The 19,498-nt window shown below is 38.9% G+C and overlaps 1 protein-coding gene and 1 long non-coding RNA gene across 4 annotated transcripts in view; one reads left to right on the top strand and one right to left on the bottom strand.

Annotated features, from left to right (window-relative positions):
* Nucleotides 1-19,498, bottom strand: part of PXYLP1 (2-phosphoxylose phosphatase 1) — a 54,530-nt gene that overhangs the window by 14,906 nt on the left and 20,126 nt on the right. For 2 of the 3 annotated variants that reach the window (XM_040566657.1, XM_040566656.1), the window contains exons 3-5: nucleotides 7,505-7,645; nucleotides 1,866-2,027; nucleotides 917-1,043 (exon numbers count right to left, since the gene is read on the bottom strand). In XM_040566657.1, coding sequence (XP_040422591.1) covers nucleotides 917-1,043; nucleotides 1,866-2,027; nucleotides 7,505-7,645 — 430 coding nt within the window. The remainder of the gene's footprint in view (nucleotides 1-916; nucleotides 1,044-1,865; nucleotides 2,028-7,504; nucleotides 7,646-19,498) is intronic. The other variant, XM_040566658.1, reaches the window with a different exon arrangement.
* LOC121074513 lies at nucleotides 7,456-10,327 on the top strand. The gene is made up of 2 exons (XR_005822394.1): nucleotides 7,456-7,970; nucleotides 10,116-10,327. It is a non-coding gene; the product is annotated as an uncharacterized LOC121074513 (long non-coding RNA).

The following is a 19,498-nucleotide window of genomic DNA, read 5'->3' on the forward strand; positions in this document are numbered from 1 at the left end:
AATAAAAATACCACATATTCTATTTAAAAAGAGAAAAACACATGTATTCAAGCGAGCTAGGACCAAGATTGGTGACTTGAATCATCCTGTTTATTTCTACTGCTCTGCAATATACTTCATCTTTACCAATGAAAAGCTCTAAACAAGAGAGAGGTTCTTCTAGAAGAAGCTCAAACTGATTCAGGTATCAAGACAAGCATCAGCAAACTACAAAGACATGATGTTGGACAGAAGCATGATACACTGAAACAGAAAGGTAAGTGACATTTTAATGACAGACACAAGTATCAAATGTTTGACAGTGTGAGTGAATGTTAACTACAGTATACGTGTAGTTTTCAAGTAACAAACAGTTTACTTTGTTTAGCTTGCATTTTTATCATTAAATTTATTTGTTTCACGCTTCTCAGGGAAAGTTTGAGACAAATCATTAATTTAAGAGGAAACTCTGAAAACCTGTATTTATATTATTTTTTCTTTTACTTATCAGAAAACACAAATATCAATTTTCCTGTGGTAGTGACCCAGACATTTTTGTGTTCACACAAAAGGAAACACACATAGCTGAAACGGAAGGAATATTTTCAAACACTGCAATAACATTTTGGAAGTGTCTAGAAGCTTATCTAAGAAGAATGGTAACCTAAATACTTAATTAAGTAGCTTTGGCTTTTTTATAGAAATATATGGAATTTATTCTGATCTGACCTGGTAATAATTAACAGTTCCTGTTTCAGAGGAAGTACTGTACACCAGTCATACAACTCCCCTCCCTGCTCCAACTTTCATCCACCACAATACACAAACATCAGAAGCCACACCATACTTTAAGCTGCAGAAATTGTTTCTTGAACATGAACAAAATAATTATCAAGCAAAACATGCATTAAGTAATGGTATAAGCCAGAAATTTTACCTGCTAGGCTGCAATGTACAGTCAATATCTGGTCTTTTTGTCTTGGGAATGGCATATAGTGGATACCTATCTCCATGTCGAATCAACACTTGAACCGATACTAGTTTAAAATAATGAGGTGCATGACCTAAAGCAAAAAAAAAGATTTAAGAAAAAACATAGGTATAATTAATGTTACAATGAAAGAAAAACCCCAGAAGGGATGATGAGTTCTTGTCACAGGAAAGATTATATAAGACTTAGGTACTCAGCACATTCTCCATAGTACATCCAAAGTCCCAAAGCCATACAAGAAATTATTCAAGCACTGGTCTCAGCCAACACAGTAAGGCTACTCCACTTTTATGATGCCTCTTTCCAGACACCTAATTGTAATGATGCATTTTGCAGCACACTTAATTTGGAGCTTTTTCATATATTCGTTTGTGATTTTATGTTAGTGGGATATGTACATGAGGGAATTCATGCTGCAACCACTATAAAGTGAAGAACACAAACATGTCTTCAAGTTGACTTTGTCTAATGGTTTGGAGTTCCAACATGAATTGATTCTTTTTGTTTGTTTGTTTGGGATTTTTGTTTGGTTGGTTTTGTCTTTTCCTTTTTTTTTTTTTTTTTTTTTAGAATTTTAACTTAATTGTTTTTCAGACATTAATAATAAAATTTGCAATGCAGCTCACGTGTAATAAATATTATAGTTCAAGCATTAAATATCTGTATCACTCCCAGCCCTTCCAATTTTAGAATTCCAGTTGACCATTGACTGGAAACAGAAATCACTTCCAAAAATCAAGTTATCAAAGGGGATATTAAAAAAAGGACAGTGCATTTTGAATGTGTTAACATAATTCATCGACCATTTGCTGTACCTTGCTTCAAGCACTGAAGAAGTGACAATGCACAAAGTCATCATTTCCACTAAATTATCATTTGCACACAGAAAGCTTACCTTCCATGCTGCGTTCAGCAATGGTAGGAATATTGCAGTAAACACGAGCTTCGTAAACAGGATCTATTGCAGGAGGTTCAGTTAGCAAGTCAGGCATTATTCTTTTTCGGCTCTTAGGATTCAACCCATCTTCCTTGATAGGGTTGACCGGGATTAAATGCACTGAAAGACACAAAACATGCACAATTTACCCTTAAGGACATCTAGAACTATGCCTTTATAAGACCAAAAAAAAAATAAGAAAAGAGTACTTATTCACAATGCCTATGGTTTCTATGAAAGGATTCCACCCTAAAATATAGATTTTTTGTTTTGACTTTTTCATGCTTTTACATAATCAAGAAGGCAACCCTAGAGAACTATTTAGCAACTTCAATCTTGGTTAAGATCACAGAAATCCATCTTGCTGCAGAAAAACTCCACCTTTTGCACTCGTGAAGATGCTTTTTCAGTCAGTCTCTCACTAAGCACTAGGAGAATGATGGAAAGAAAAGGACCATAACAGGCCCATCATTTTCACATTTGCACTGTCCTTCATCATTTTCACTTAAAAACTGATTTGAATGACATCAAGCAAAAGACACAGCACAGTTATGATGATGATATTGCAAACCATTTGGAAAACAAAGTAATGGAGATTCTGTGACTATGAGATCAAAGGGACTAAATTGCCTATCATTTTCTCTACCAATTCCTCCCCCTCATCTGGCTACCCTTGCCAGCCTTAAGTAGCTTGACTTATCTAAAGAAATGTATTTATTAAAATGCAACTGAAACTACCATAACAAGTTTAATTAGAAAGAAACGCAGTTAATGCTCAGACAAAGCAGGGAAATTAACAGCAATACCACTGCTAGCATTCAGATGTGTAGAAGCATGCTTCTATAATATCTGAACATAAGTTTGGAGTTTTATTGACATAGCCTCTAACTTGTTCTGATGTGAAAGCATTAGTTAATTTACAAGCCTTTCAAGATTATACTTGCAATAATGAGCGTGCCCCTGCCCCCATCCCCTCCCTTTTTTTTTTCCCCTCTTACTACCACTATTTTCTGGTATTTGAACAAGGCTAGGTTTATAGGTGAAAATGAGGAGGTTTTTTTTTTTTTTTTTTTTTATTTTTTTTACCATTATTCATCTTCTTTGGGGAGAGGAAAAATTAAAAAAAAGGAAAGAAAGAAAAGACAAGAGAGTAAAATTCTGCTTTGAAATTTGTTAATTCTTCTGGCTCAGTTTCTCAGTTGCATCTTGACTCCCAGTCCTTATTCTAGAGGAGAATTTGTTCTACAGTAGAGTTGCGTGCACAAAGAAAACCAAAGACAGCAGTAAACTGGAGTGAAATACATACAAATTTAAGAGCACGTAGCTGTTAATATAACACAGACTCTTCATTCTTACACTACAATATGCTAGTTTAATGTGATTTCTCTTTGCCTGCCAAAACCAGAATTCAAGCATTTTTCCATACCCTTACTAGTGTTGTTGACATGGCTAATACCCACAAGCACAGTGACTTCAAACTTTTCCTTCAGCTGTTCCACATTTTGCATATAATTGCCTATAGGACTGTGCTTGGCAAGAATATTAAGCTGCAGTTTTGACTTTGGACATTGAGCTGTAGGGCTCAGCTGTCATTCCAACATTCATTTATTTATCAGACTCATTTTTTTAGCTCCTCCCACACTAAGGCTGGTGTAAATTATTGCAAGTCATTACAAACCACTGATGAAAGAAACTCTAGTAGCAACACAGAACCTTAGCAATAGCCATTAGAGGTTGATGACTGAGGCTTGAAAGGTGCTTGCAGCAAATTTGTATTTGGAATATAAATCCCAAACCTAAGAATGTTACAACAGCTGCTGGCCTCTGCAAATAGACAGCATTACAATACATTGCCTAAAGAGTATAAATGGGGAATTACAGCAGTTATGTTGTATTGGTCAAGTTTCCTAGCCAGAAAAGGTTAGAAGCAAGAACTTTCAGCTTTGTGTTAACAATTTTCTCAATAGCAACCCACAACATTGCTACTGCTCACTTAATGTCACAAAAACATAGAGCTGGCTTTAGCGCCCATGGGCTTAATATAGCTCAGCTTTGACCCAAGATGGTTTCAGAAGACACAAAAAAACATACCCCAATAGCAACAGCTTGGAACTCTAGGGCTAAAATTTAGTTAGGAGATTTAAAAGCAAAATAAGGAACTTAATTTTTGATCAAAGACAAATACAAATAACAGAGCAGACCACATTTTTTCATAGAAACTATTAACTAGAGCACAGATGTACATATTTTCTTATTAAGATCAACTGCCTAGGATTGATGCCACAGAATATTTTATTTACAGATAGCAAGTCTCATTTCTAATCAACCTAGTCAAAGAAATACTTTAACACTGCCAGACAAATTTAAGAACAAGCACTGAATCTAACAGAAAAGAAACTATTCAAAACATTAAAAGTAAAATTGAAAATAGCACCTACACAAATATCACGACATATTTTTAGTTCTCAAAACCCACTGACAAAACATCCTAAAAGGACACTCTGAAGTCAACACAGACATTTGAGGTGCAACATTAACACTATCGTGTGGACTGGAAATGGTCTTAGAGATTAGGAGTAACAATAGTTTGTGTAATTAGTCAGAAAAAAAAATGATAACAACTACCCCTAAATTTCTAAATGCTGCTACTACGGCACTTAATAATTTATTTAATTAATAAAATAAAATTTAAAAAATAAAATAAAATTTAATTAAAAATAAAATAAAATTTAATTAATAAACTGCATTTAATAATTACTTCATAATATGTGGTAAATATTGCCCTTATTGCTTAGAGAATAAGCTTGGATTATACCAGGGAGTAAGAAGTGACACAGGATTTGCAACCCAAAGTGCTACCACTCTGTCCACTTCCAAGTACCTGACACAGGGAGTGGGCCAAAGGAGCTTCTAACTTTGAACCTACCTGCGGCACAACCATGTGGTCTTCCTTTCTGAATATTCTTGACTTAAATGATTCAAGTTATTTATAGGTTTCTCAAAGAAAATTATAAAAAAAAATTCTCTGGAGCCAAAAACCTCGAGACACCTAAACAAGCACTTCCATCGCATGTAGTATTTACTTTTAACAAATGTGGCATAACATATAATGGAAGAAATCAACCAAACTACCTGCAAATACCTGGGTCTTCTATTTAACTGTTAAATTTAACAATGTTAAACACAAAAAATATCTCAAAATCTGGGCACCAGTCTAGGCAGTCCACTGGAAATCTCCACCAAATGTATCCATATAAAAATGACTATTATTTCAGAAGGGAGGAAAAAACAAGACCAAGGAGATGAATTCTAATCAGAAAGCTGCTTTCTGTTGGCTCAGTTTTAGCATGGTGACCCCAAAGAGCCCACCCGGCAAGACTGTTCCTCATTTCACCTTGTTAAATTAGCTCCTCACAAGCTCTAACCATCCTGTAGTTTCAATGCTTTGGAAGGAGGGCCCCAAGTAACAGAGCCCCAGTTTGTACTTCTGCTTGTTCCAAATAATGACAGAGGTATTGCTTCCATCCTGACAGCTAACGTCTCGGATGCATCTTGTTTTCTCACCTTTCACTATTCCCTGGACCTTGTTAGCATCTCTTGTATTTATGATGCCTTCTCCTTTCTCCCTCCATTTTTGTTTCAGGTACTTGGGCTTCGTGCTCCCTTGCTGTCTTTATCTCCTAGCTGCCAAATTCTTCTTTGCACGCCTGTCTCCAGCTCCCTATTGCACTGGAAGCTTGGTTTGTGCTCTTGTTCTGGTAGCCCTTACACCACATGGATCATCTATGTAAAGCTCCTGGAAGACCAGAGGGTCTTCCCTGTATCCCAGTATCTCCTTACTGACAGTCCTCCTCTGCTGTGTCAGTCCCACCTTTGTCTCCCTAGTGGGGGCTCTGGTCCCTGCCTAACCAACACATCTACACACCTCCAAGTAACACTGGACTGATGCAGCTCAGGGTAGGAAAAAAATGCCACTCCTTTGGGTCTGAAATTCATCTTTTTTCCAAGCTCTGTTCTTCCAGCTGTAAATCGTTATAAGATCAGTATTCAGTTATGTAGCTTTCACACGACTTTTTATAACTTACCACTATTTTATATGACTTGTTCTATTAGCTCAATGTGCACTTGCTCAAAACAGAAGTCTGCTGATGTATATATAATCATACTTAAATCTTTGATTAAGGGAGCTTTTGAACAAGATCTTTACACTGCTCTGCCTTTCAAAATTCATGTTTTACTGTAACAGGAACGCAACAATGTAAAACAGAGATTAAACAGATGATTTTGATCTACGTGCATTTCCCACACCCAGTGCAGTTAATGAAATACATCTGAAACATATCCAATCATCTATCTGGAAGCTTTGCCAACATTGAAGCTATAAAGAATATGTACATATTTTTATAGAGGTAGTTTGACAACAAAAAGGGAAAGAAAATGTATTTTATTACCAATAAGCTGATTTAAAAAAAAAACTAAAGCTACACAAAAGCTACTTTGAAACATTACATTTGAAAAAGCTGTATCTAGGAGAAAAAGCAAAAAGGCTTACAGAAACAATAAAAAAGACCTCAATGCAACTCTGATTGGTGTACCACGTTAAAATTGTTTAAAAAATGAAATAAATTAAACACATTGACTGATATCAGACACAAGTAAGGCTTGACAGAACAAACTGCAAATTCAGTCCTGTGAGAGACAGACGGGCACTGCTCACACGGCAGAATAGCTATGTACTGCTGTAGAATATCTCCTTCAGGAATCTGTACATCTCCAAATTCAAATACAGTTTTCTTTTTTAAAGTTAAAATTAAAAGGAAATGAAATCTAAACTTTGATATGAAGTCAATGGCACAACCAGTCTTTAAATAAGTTGGTCTTAATTTTTCTCTCTCCTAATTTATTAAGAATACACAGTATAATTAAACAGAAAATGTCCAGCAATTTATTTTTAAATCAAATGAGTTACCCTACAGAGCCTGAAAATGAAAATAAAATTTTAAACAAAGTTAACTGTTTGACTAAGAAACGTATTCATGAACAAAACCAGTAGCATCGAAAAATTACAACATATGGTTTTATTTTCAATGTACGTTAAGTATGAACTATTTTAAGAGTAAGCAGCTAATTTGTCTATTTCCAGACACCCACTCCAATTTCTGAATGCCAGAAAATACATCAAAAAAATGCAAATATTGGAAAAGTTGTTGCTAAACAACTACGAGAATCATTCAAAGGTAATTTCAGTATAATGAGCAGAACAATCCCTGCGTAGCAGCTAGTCCCCTGTGGAAGAATGTCAAGTTTATCAAATCAACTATTGTATTCAGAGGACCAAGCAGGGAGCCAGTCTGATGTGAATTAGGGCTACAAAGCTGACATGAATTTGATAGAATTTAGTACAGCAGAAAAACAAACACAAACCAAAGTACAATTCACATAGAAGAAACACCAAATTAAATGCTAAATCACTCCATTACCAGCTTCTCTCCCTCCTGCAGTCCTAGTTTCAGTTTGAAAGGCACAAAAGATATCACCACTGTTTATCCAGAACAAATTCATCCATGAAAAAGAAAAAAAATCACGTTAACATTTACCTAATATCAGAAAGATAGGGAATAAAATCATTCTCCGCTTCTGTTTTCCTTTATAACTCCAAGCAGTCTGAGAAGCAGCACCACAAGCAGCCATCTTAGCCTCAAGTTTTCCCTGACTAAACAGGGACTTGAAGTTTTCATCTGTTTTAAGACAGAAGGCTCTTTCAGGTCCATGCAAACATACTATTTAAAACAGTCACATGAAAATGAAGCCACGCGGCAGAAATGCAAAAACTACCCACTATAGGTAACCTTATGCTAACGGGTAAGGAAAAGCAAATGTGCATGACAGAGAATACAAAAAGTTATTTATTCTTCTTCTACCTTCCCCTCCCCTCCCCGTTCTGCTCCTACCAGGGCACTAGCAAGGCCCAGCAGAGAGGAGAACGAACACGCTCCAGCTCCTGAGATTCTGGTGATGGACAGAGACGTTTCTTTCAGCTGCAGTAAAGAACAACCAGAAAAGGTAGGAATGCTCCGAAAGAAACGAGATGGGGAGAAAAGGTGAAGATGTGTACAGCGACAAAAACGATCTGGCAAAATAGCTTAGATGCTCATGGGCTGAAGAGCTCGCAGTGCACGACCCAAGGCACGTGGCAGCGGACTCCTGGCTGAGCTGCAGTGTGCTGCCCCCCGGGACTGGTTCCAGACACCTGCCCGCGTGCCTGGGGAGCACATCCCCAAGGCCACTTGCAGAGGTTTCGGCTACAAACACGTTTGAACATCAATGAAGGTCAAATACACGTGCATGACACACAACCCACCCGTCTCATTTTATCCCTTTGTACAGTAAACACAGGTTTTGCATCTCTCTAATGTTAGATCTGCGTTAACAGTCAGCACCTTGATCCACAGGGTACAAAGGCACAAACACCGATGTGCTGCATTTGAATGGCTAATCACACCAACAAAAAAGGCTTCTTAGCCACACAGTGGTCATACTATCAAGTACTATTAAGAGAAAGAAGCATAAATATCTCTAAAAAGGCTTGTTAAGCCTGCGAACACACAGCCTAGAAGCAGAAAATAACATATATTATCTGTCCTCCTCTGAAGAAGAGAGTCCTCAGTATCTGCCCATTAACTATCCCCATCTGAACCTATTTATTTCTCCACATCTCTGCTTCCTCCAGCAGTTACCCTCTCATTCTCTCCGTTTCTGCTGCCTTCTGCCTGTTCAGGAGCAAGCAGAGCAGAGGGCCCCCAAAGCACAGATGTTTTCTCTGCAGAAAGCCCCCTATGAAACCGCTGCCCTTTCTATCGTAGCGTGGGCTCTGAGCTTCAAGGCTTTCTTCCCACAGTGCTGCTAATGTCTCTGCGCACCCCTCCAAAGCAAAAAGAGGGAAGGGAGCTATGGGGGAGGTGGGTAGCAGAAAGAAGAACAGCAGGGGAGGTGGGGAGAAATCTAAATTCAACCTAGAACAGCAACAACAAAAAGCTCTTCTGTGACAAATTCCTGACAAGCTAAAGGAGGTTACCTGGAGTGTAATTTATCCCCAATAATTCCACCTAGCAATAGTATATTTTTCAATGTCACACTGGCACAGCTTTCAGATTGCAAGAGTAGCTGGGCGGCAGAGATAAGCACTTCCCTTCTAATACACTGAAAAAGGCTGTGAAAACAAAAAGGTCTGAAAGTGGATGACCCATCAGTACAAACCCCTCAACCTCATCACAGATGCATGCAAGAATTTATAACCTCATGGTATCCACAGAACAGTCAAATGGGAGCAAACAGTGAACAGAGACTACAGATCTTTTCTTCCGTGTTTCCAAGAATTTGCAAACATTCAGCACTAGTAGAGAGTTAATTTTGGACTGAGATGTGCCCAGACACATACAGCTACTTGACATACATTCAGTTTCTGGATTGCTGCTGCTGTTCCTCCTACTGTAAGAGAGATCACGGTAATTTAGGCTATTTTCATGCAGTCTGTTGATTTACAGCACAACCTTATTGCCAGCAACCTACATTTCATGTTCAAAGAAAGACTATGTCAAAAATATTACGGAAAAGTATTTAGAAGTGCAGCAACCAAGTAGTAGCTACTGAGGTATCATTGAATAAACATTCTTTTCAAGTCAATGCCTCTAATCAAGAGTGCTGACAAAATCTTTGCTATGGCAACCTTGAATACATGCATTTTGTTCTGCAGAAACACAGATTTCTGCAATAGCCTTCACTACACCGTAGTTTGACCTACTAAAATAGTTCTATTGATCCCATCAGGTAAACACACACATACCCCTTCCCACAGGGAAATATCAATTTTTGGTTTTGAAGGCAATGAGGAATGCTACAGCAGACGTGAAATAGAAAATCACATTCTCAATTCTTACAAATAATTATTAACCTCACAAACTCTACGCCCCCTCCCCCCCCCAAATTTTGATGCACTGGTTCTTGTATATATCTGCATTACCTGAACAAATATTAAAAATGCATTGCTTTTTAAAACCTGTTTTCCATTGCTGCGCTTGAATTTCGTGTTCCTCAAACTGCATCTTCTGTTTCCAAGTGATGACATAGAAGTTTCCCTTTTTCTTCCCAAATTACTTCTTATGATTTAATAAAGATGAGGTGGATGTCCCCTTCCTTTTGCTCTTGCAGGCCCAGACACCACAGAGCCAGAAGCATCCGCTCCCTTCCTGCCCTCTCTCCACCTGCAGAGCTCAGCCATGGCCAGACTTGGTGGCCAGACACCACCAACACTTCTTGGTTTCCCTCCTACACTTTCTCCGACATCCCACGTAACTTGAAGAATACCACCTGCTGAAGGCTGAGATGAACATATCCATTGGAAACATTAAACCTAACAAAATGCTACCTAAAGGTGTTTTTTTCCTTTTTATTTCATGGTTCCTTAAGCTTTATTTTTTTTTTTTCAGTAACTTGTCTAGGTAATTTTCTCCTTAGAGACCTAAACCACTTTTAATTATATAAGTAAATAAAGAAGCTGCTTCTCTTTTTAAAGTGGAGGAAAGATCACTTTTCAGAAGCATCCTGCATATCAGACGCTTACTCGCAGGAAATGGACACTTAGCAGGGCTGGTAGGCTGCAGGGACAGTCAGACCTGACTGAGGGGGAACAAGCGGGAGCTGGAAAGGGTTTTTTAATGCGAGCATTTCTAAGAAAGCCTTATTCATACAAGCATACGAGGAGAAAAACAAACAAACAAAAAACCTAAAAACTTCACCAAAGTCTCCCACCATGCATAAGCTCAAACATAAGGTAAGCTAAATTTCGGCTGAACAAAATGGAAATCTATACACATGCCCCAGTACGAGCTTTCACAACTCAGCCTCATCTCTTTCCCCTATAACAGTACTAATATGATTGTGGCTACAACTTATATCTTTACTAATCACTATTTATGTAATTTCACTGCATGCAATGGAACTGAGAGCTTATTTTTCAGTCTAATTCCTGATGAGTTTTCAGCCTCCTTGGTTTTCAGATCCCTCAAGTTTTCCACTGGAGGTGAAAATCTCCATATGGACAATTTATAACTACTGTAAATTGGCTGTTTTCTTTGCTGCTTTTCACAGACTTGCTCAGAAATAGTCCGAATTACCTGTTTCTTTCCAGGAATGGATCAAAGCCTATTTAACTGCCTATTTTCTGGATCACAGGTTAGGAACTTCCTTAAAACTTTTCCTCGTCTCAGGACAATTGCCAAAAATCAGCCTTCTGCCCATGGAGCCATCATCAGGCAGACGCTGACTCTGGGCCTTATTCCTCTTTAGACTCAGTGGAAAAGGCCAGAGTGCCTTGTCCACGTATTCATGACCAAAACCAAACAGCTACACACAACCAGCACACATGGCAGCTTTACCAGCCTGAAACAACTCGCACCAGTATTGTTGATAAAACGTTTCTTATTTCTACCCACATTAGCTGCATGTTTTGCTGATTTTTCACACAGGGTCCCTATCTGACTTGCACAAAGAAAATAAATATGCTAAGAAAATCAATCTTGCACCAAAACAAAACATGGCAGACCTACTAGTGTTATGTTTTTGAGGCCAAATTCAATCAGACATTAAATTTCACAATGGGCGCTTGCGTTTTTATTCAGTCCAGATGGGGTTCTGAAAAGAGCTTTACAGTTTCAGTTCCCCCCACCCCAATTTGTTTTTCAATTGACAATTCAGGAGGGCATATGGCATTGCTTAAACAGCATCCAGGATTTTCAGCTTGACAGCAATAATGCAACCCTGCTGACTGCAAGCTCTAGCCTTTTCAAATTCCAGAGACAACAGTCATTTTCCACTTCTCCTACCAAAGTGAAAACCTACCCCGTATATTTTATTTTCCTACTACGCTGAAACACTGAAGTTTTTAACATGGAAAAGATTTATATTTCCATCAATTACACGCCCTCTTTTCTTGTATGTGTGTGTGTGTGTATATATATATATATATATATATATATATATATATATGCATATTAAAGCTTCTCCTTGCAAACTTCTCGCTAATTACCTCACTGCTTGGCTTCCCAGTCCAATTGAAGAAGAGTGGGAGGAGGTTCCTGCTAGACATCTAGACAAGCTAGACAGATTTCCTGCCCTTTAAACATTTCACTCAAGTCAGATACTGCTCATGCTCCAGGTTATTTAGTGACAAGATAAAAAAAAGCCCCACCACTGCTTATGATTAAACTGTTCTGTTAGTCCCCAGCACACCACAGGCTTGTTCAGGGCACACACGAGAAGGGTTGCATAAACACGATGCTAAAATGAAGTCATTCCTACCAACACATCTGCATAGCTGCCGTGTCTCACCAGGCTGAGGTCACTCGATCAAATCCGTGTCCTGAAGACTACTGGTTTAAGTAAACAAAGGCTAAAGAGGTTTTATGGACTGAAAGCACGGCTTTATAAATACAGCGGATGCAGCCATTATTACTTATCTAAAAGATTCATGAGCACAACAATAAGATTTTAAAGCTCTGTCCTGCTTCTGTCTACAGAACTCAGCAACTGGTAAATTAACTAATCTAGTTGAATTATCCCGGAACAGATTTTCAAAACAGCTTCTATCAGCCGTATTCAGAGATTGTTATCAGCTGTTCCCATTTCCATACTATTGTCTCAAAATAAAGGTCAACATGAAAAGGTAGCTCCAGGACACAAAACACTGAACACTACTGCCATAATTCGCCTGTGGGTGGTGACCTTTATTTTAAGTTAAAGACACTCGTTTCTTTTTCTCCTGTATATTTAATGGATCTGACAAAAACTGGAGCAGGAAGCTGTGCAGCACTGATTACATAATGACTAAAAAAAAAAAAAGATGCTTGGCAGATTTTGCATGAGAACTGAGCACAGAGGCCAACTACACAAAGTATTCAGCACAGCAGAAGAAAATATGTATTTTCTCAAGAACGTGGACTGCAAACCCTGTGTCTTCAGTGTTCTTTTCATTTACAACAGCTGAAAATTACACAAAATATGGCCCATACAGAAGAGTTCATGTCAGTTCAGCAGCTGCTCCTGTTCTCTTACCTGCAGTACATCGCTAATGCTTTACAATTTTGGCAGGGTCTCTCTGCTGTTGAAACATGCATACCCTCTGGCTTATTCTCTACGGAATTTGCTAACTCTTGCTACTAAGCTCACATTCCTCGAATGGATAAGAACTGGAAGTGTGCAGTATTGCTCTCTGTCATCCTAGATAAAATGTTTTTCCCCTCCCTTTGAAGACCAAGCGATAGGAGCAGAGAGTAATTTAGAGCTTCAAGAGCAGATGGCTGCCTCTTTTCCTTAGCACCCTCCTTAAATGCCATCCCAAAAACTCAGAATGACTTCTTGAGTCAACTTTTATTAAAGCATATACTAGAACATCTAGATACTGAAACAGAAAAGCAAAAATATGTAGGTAAAACAAACATAAATAAAAGGACTTCAAGCTTTGCCTGCCCACTACACCCTTACAAGCATCGTTCCCTCAGTTTCAGCCAGCACATCAGCAGCTTTTGTGGCTGCAACTAGTTCTGTACATCAGCTCACCAGGCCAAGCATTTTGTCACCTCCCAACAGAGCTGCTTGCTGTGGTTCTCAGCAGCATCTCCATTTCTTCACACCTGCGGCAGTTACAGTAATCTCTCTTTCTCCCAAAGGACTACCACCCAAAAGTCAAGATAAAACAGAAAGCCTGCGGTTCAGCCACAGCCTTTGCAAAGGCTCAGGATGCAAACTGTTTAATATGTTAATGTCATCAGTCAAACACAATCCACAGACATCTGGTGCTTCCCTACATCGGTGTCCTTCAAAAGACACAAAGCCTTACAAATTCAAATCAATATTTTAACTACCGCATTAAATTAGCACCTTTCTGTTTCACATCTAATCCCAACTGTTTTCTGTCCACAAACCGACCTGCTCGAGGAAGTGATCTCAACACCATATGCCACTGCAGATCCACGCCAAGCCAGCTCACTTGTTTGTCCAGAGAGCTGCCACAGACTGGCTAGCAGGAAACCCCACAACAGCATACTTAACGCAGTAGTGCCTGATAGATTTTTGTGCTGGGGAAACTTGTAATGAAAGACACAGTCATCAGTCTTAGAAACTCAGAACAGCTCCCTCTGGAACAGAATTATCGATGTCTGTAGCTGTAAACCAGGTTGGAGGAAGCTGGTGAATCATATTTCTTGTCTTCATCCAGTATTAATGTGCACAGTTGGTAAACCCAAATTACACCATGGACCTAGGGCTTCCACCTTTTTTAATCCAACCATCTCCCAAAAATCAGAAAGGGAGATCACTTATATTTTCCAAGGTTTCATATTTCCCTGCAGCAAGTCCACAAAAGCCTCAGCCTTGTAAACACCACACCTCATTAGCAAACAAACCACAATGCCATTTAGTATGTGTAAGCACTGCTCTTCTCCCAGTGAGCTTCAAAAACTTACAAAGGAAGTAACTTTGGGAACAGAAATTACATGCTTTTCAAAAATCTTCATGGTCAAATGACGAGACACTTTGAATCAAAAAAGCCACTCTATCATTCAAAAATGAAAGCCCAGCAAAAACAGAGATGAAAGGCCAAAACCAGCAGCAGATAAATTGCAAGAGGAAAATTAAGAGGCCTAAGAAGAAACATGAACAACTATCTGAAGAACATTAAGTGTATCTCAAACAAAGGGCAGTGAGCAGTTACTGTACGAAGAATCTGCCCACAATTAATAGATAGCATTTTAATAAAAGCTCTGATAAAAGCAAGTAAGAGGGCTAATGCTAGTGCAACTGATTTGATTGTGAACTCTCAGAAAACTGATCTCACATTACAGTGGTCAGCAGAAATTAACAGAGGGCTTGTACTAAAACAAAGCAGCGTGACAAGGCTGTCATTACCTTAAGTGTAATGTCATAGCTTAAGACACTCAGGTTTTGCTTTGATCACATCATCTTTGTAAAACATGATTAAAAACAAATGTAAAAAGGAAGGCAGCATACAGCAAGGGAACGAACAGCTGACAAACTGTACCTGCAAAAGAAAAAGCCTTCAGGGATGAGAATCACTTTCCGTTGCCTAGCCAGCAGAACAGAAAAGCTCACCAGGGATGGAAGAAGAGTGGCACGACCAGGTGCTGGCAATCTCTGTCGTTCTCAGCTTGCCCACAGGCAAGCAAAGACCAAAGCTGCACAAAGTGCATCTCCCAGGCAGCCTGGAGCAGGCAGCGGCATGGGGGTTGCATCCACACAGCTGCCACCACAACACTGAAATCCGAAATCTTGAAAATACCAAGGCAGAGCTAGAATACAAACTCTGCACAGAGGGGGCCATATTCTTATGAGAAGTAAGGGCTTATATAAAGCAGACTTCACCTACTTGAACTAAACCTGAAACACCAAACCAAATGTAAAGAATTTAACAGCTGCAAATAGAAACAAAACTATCCCGCGCTATTTATCAGTAAGGCCCCACAACTCAGAATCAAAGACCATAAAGAACAAAGAGCAGAGAACTGCACTGGCAAGTGAGTGTTTCCTTCAGTTGATCAGGGTAACGCTCCTGAAATTATAAACAACAAAGAAACGAGGTATTCATGTATTCATGCAAAAAAAAAAAAAAAAAAAAATCTATCTGATCTACTGCTACTAATATTTTAGGTTTTAAGGGACCTCTGCAGGTCAACTGGTTCACTCAAAGTAGGGCTAAATCAAATCTGGCTGCTCAGGGCATTGCCCAGTCAAGTTCAGCTAGAAACAGCTCAAAAGTTACCCGGTGGCCTAAAACCACCTGCCACTGGGAATGACAGTAGACAGACATCCCTAAGACCTGGTTATGACCGAGCAACCTGTAAAAGAAAAAAGTTCCAATGTCTTTGCTGTCCCACATCTTAGTTCAAATTAGCCTTCATCAAACTGATACAAATTAAAATACAAATTGCCCTCGTCAGAAAAAATATACAAGTCAGTTACAAACTACTGGCCTGTAGATGAAAGTTAAAAAAAAACAAATAGCATAAGAACAAGAAATACACCCCATATATATAAAAAATAAAAAAGAACAGCCAGTACTACTTAATGCACTGCAGAAAATCTGAGCTACTTATTGTGTACTGCCTGAGCTACTTATTCTATGTACTCTATCTCAAACTGTCTGCAACCGCAGTGATGCCATTACAGCCCCATGCAGTGATTCCCCAAACTCCTACTGAAATCAGAACAGACTAACACAACGCATACAAGCTCACAGAACTGTAAAACAATTACATACCCAAAGAGGTATGGCAAAGAAAACTGCAAGTCACCAGAAGAAAACACTGTGCAGTCGTCCTCTCCCTGCTTTCCCAAAAGTCTACTACACCTCCACACAGAAGTGTACATGGGAAGTAGCTGTGCAGAGGGCTGCTTCAGCATTTAGTCTAAGACTTCAGTGGCAACAGAGCTTGCAGCATTTACATTGGCAGAACACCGATTTAAAAAAAAAAAAAAGAAAAAGAAAGAAAGGAGCCCGGTTCACTAAAGAATAAACCTATTCCCCTCCTATTATTAAAGTTCATTTTCCTTCATTGTTTTACCATTCATGTGAAATTCAAACAATTGAGCACAGGAACATACTTTTGAGACTGTCTTTAAATTTCTTTAATTTCATAGTAAAAATAAATGAAAAAATGCAATGTTTAATAATTATTAAAATATTTAATTTCACAAATTTCAATGTTTTTAAACTTTCTTGCAGATATCGGAACCAGGATTCAAGTTGGATTTTGAGAAAAAAGATGCTAGGTGGTTTTAGTATTTTCCAGTCTTATTTCCTTCCCTGTAGGATTTAACCCATTACTGTAGTAAGGATTTGCAGAAGCCTAAGTATTGACTTGCAGTTAGTTCTTGTGAAGTACTGGGCTTTATTTACAGGAGCCTTCAACCATACGCTTTAAGGGCTCATATTAATCTGTGTAAATACGGCTCAACTAACTATCATGGATGGAGCCAAAACATGTATTTAATTAAGATTTATGAAGTTCCGTAGCCTGCCAAGTAACTTCTACTGGTCAAATCCCATCTGAAGCAACTTAACCTCACCTATACTTAAAGCTGATATTTTAAAAAGATTTCTCCGTTTTTGTGGGAGAAAATAAGACTGTCCCATAGTATCATTCTGATGTATTCCTCGTGTCTCATCCCCCTATAAGTGAGAACTACTGCAAAATGCAAACATGCACCCTGATTCCCGAACAACACATTACAGAACTTTTTAAGAATCACAAAAGAACAGCTACTCTTCATTTAAATATCCAGTTACAACACAAAAACTATCTTTAACAAAAAAACATGTTTATGAGTAGTTTTCTTCATTCACTACTAAAACGTACACAGCCTTGGATATATTACTTGTGAGTTGTTTTTCCCTTTGATCTTAAATATAAATTAGCACTTTAAAAAAAAAACACCAGTCTTATTAGTGGACAATCTGTCATGCTTCTGAGCTTGAAGGCAAAATTCAGGAAGGGAGATACTGGTCTCCTTTTAATTCAGTATGCTGGCAGCACATGACAAAACCAAGTTGTCTGCTTCATGACTTCCAAAGTTGCAACTTTTTAGATATGGTTCATTGTAATAAATAAGAAGAATGTGACACTTTCTTTTCTTACATTGAACGTGTTATGTATTTAAAATAGGTCCGAACTGCAACGCAGCTCCAGCTTCCCGAGCTGAGGAAGCACATCCTGCTTTGCCAGTGGAAAGGCTTGACAGGGGCACTATGCCCCTCGGTTTCCAAATCTATTCCCATCTGCAAGTCTCTGCTGGGGCCCCCTTTCTCAGACCATCAGAGCACCCACCGCGCTGCAGCCTCCCTGCAGCAGGAGCTGGAGTGAGCAGAGGCAAGGATGCTGAGCTAAACTCCAACTGCTTCCACCTGATCTTGCACAGATGTATCTGGCCACAAAGCAGGGATGCACACAGCAGCAGCCACACCAGAAGGGTTGGGATTATTAAAGTGAACTAGCTTCCAAAAGGGGCTGTGCAGGAGCACAGCAATCATCTCCTACAGGCAACAGCCTGATGGGATTGCATATGGTGCTCTTACTGGTCCTCAGAAAAGATGAGCAGCCCGTAGCACTCAGGCCAATAAAAAAACCTCACTACCTTTCCTGGTGGAGAATCCTGTCTTCCGTTTCATATAACTCATATATACAATCAAAATCTCCAGTGCAAAACCAGGCAACAGAAAGTACAGTGAAATAAAATTTATTGGGAAAAAAAAAGTCACATCCAGATGGGCTGAAAACACTGACACTCAAGCCTGACAGCTGCTGACATTTTAGAAAGCAGTGGCAAATACCAAAATGCTTTTCTATAGAAAGACAGGCCTGAGACTGACCAAAGCATCATGATACTGAGGGAAACAAGCTTCAAGTAAGTAGAGAATCCGTATATGCAGGATCTGCCTGAGAGCCAGAGCCTTAACAATTCCGTAAGTGCCTGAAGCAGGCTCAAAGGAAAGTCTATAATTTATGGCCTCCACAAGGGTAAAGAGCTAGTAGAAAGAGATGCTTTCCCAGTTTAGTTTTAGTCCTTTTGTACTGACTATTTTTCTTTAAATACATTTGTTTTATTAAAAAAATATATTTACAAGCATTTGACTAAAAAATAGAAATCCATAGTAATTGTCAAGTAAACTTTACAGAGATCACATACTGCATCGTAACAGCTAACTTTTAAATTTCCTTTTAGTTTGCTTTATTCAAGGTAGTTTCAAATATATATAACTCATTGAAATATCCTGTAGAGACCCACCTTCAGGCTTCTGCAGTCAGTCACAGATGTTTTAATTTACTATAAGGTTTGTGCATGCCCAGTAATTGGGTCCTTGTGTACTACACCAATCTTAAGGGGCGAAAAAAGAAAGAATCTCCTGTTTCTGTGCTGATCTGAGCTCTAACCAACATAATTGATGTTGACAGGGTCCTAATGTATGCCTTTCCCCCCTGTGAGGCTGCATGACCACAGCCTGGCTGACACAACCCTGACATCAAACTCAAATCTAGCTGAGCTGCCATCCTGTTTCAGTACTGTAGGAACTCCCCCAGCCACTGTATTTACAGTCTCTTTGCACTGCTCTTGTTGTTTTACCAAGCACAAACTAGGAATGAAGACTTGAATCACTGCAACCTTCTCCTCTAGTGAAAAAAAAAAAAAAAAGCACAAAGCATCACAACTTGCATTCACTCTGTTTGTATGGAAATAAAATAGGCAATGCTGGTCAACTTGATTACAACCACAATTTAGGGAGACAAAAAGAACAGTCCACTACCTAGGACAGGTCATTTCTCCATTCTGCAGTTTTACTGACAAAGTAAAACAGGTAAGTTTTTAGTTGTACCACCAGGACGTTAGGAGAGCAATATTACAGCACCCGATGGAATGGCATTCAATCCAGCAAGCCAATCCAGCATATGTTTGACAAATGTGAGCTGCCTGCTCCACAGAGCTGCCTTCCACACCACTGGTACCACCGTATCCCAGACACAAAG

The sequence above is a fragment of the Cygnus olor genome, chromosome 9, assembly GCF_009769625.2.
Source record: "Cygnus olor isolate bCygOlo1 chromosome 9, bCygOlo1.pri.v2, whole genome shotgun sequence".
NCBI classification, from domain to species: Eukaryota; Metazoa; Chordata; class Aves; order Anseriformes; family Anatidae; genus Cygnus; species Cygnus olor.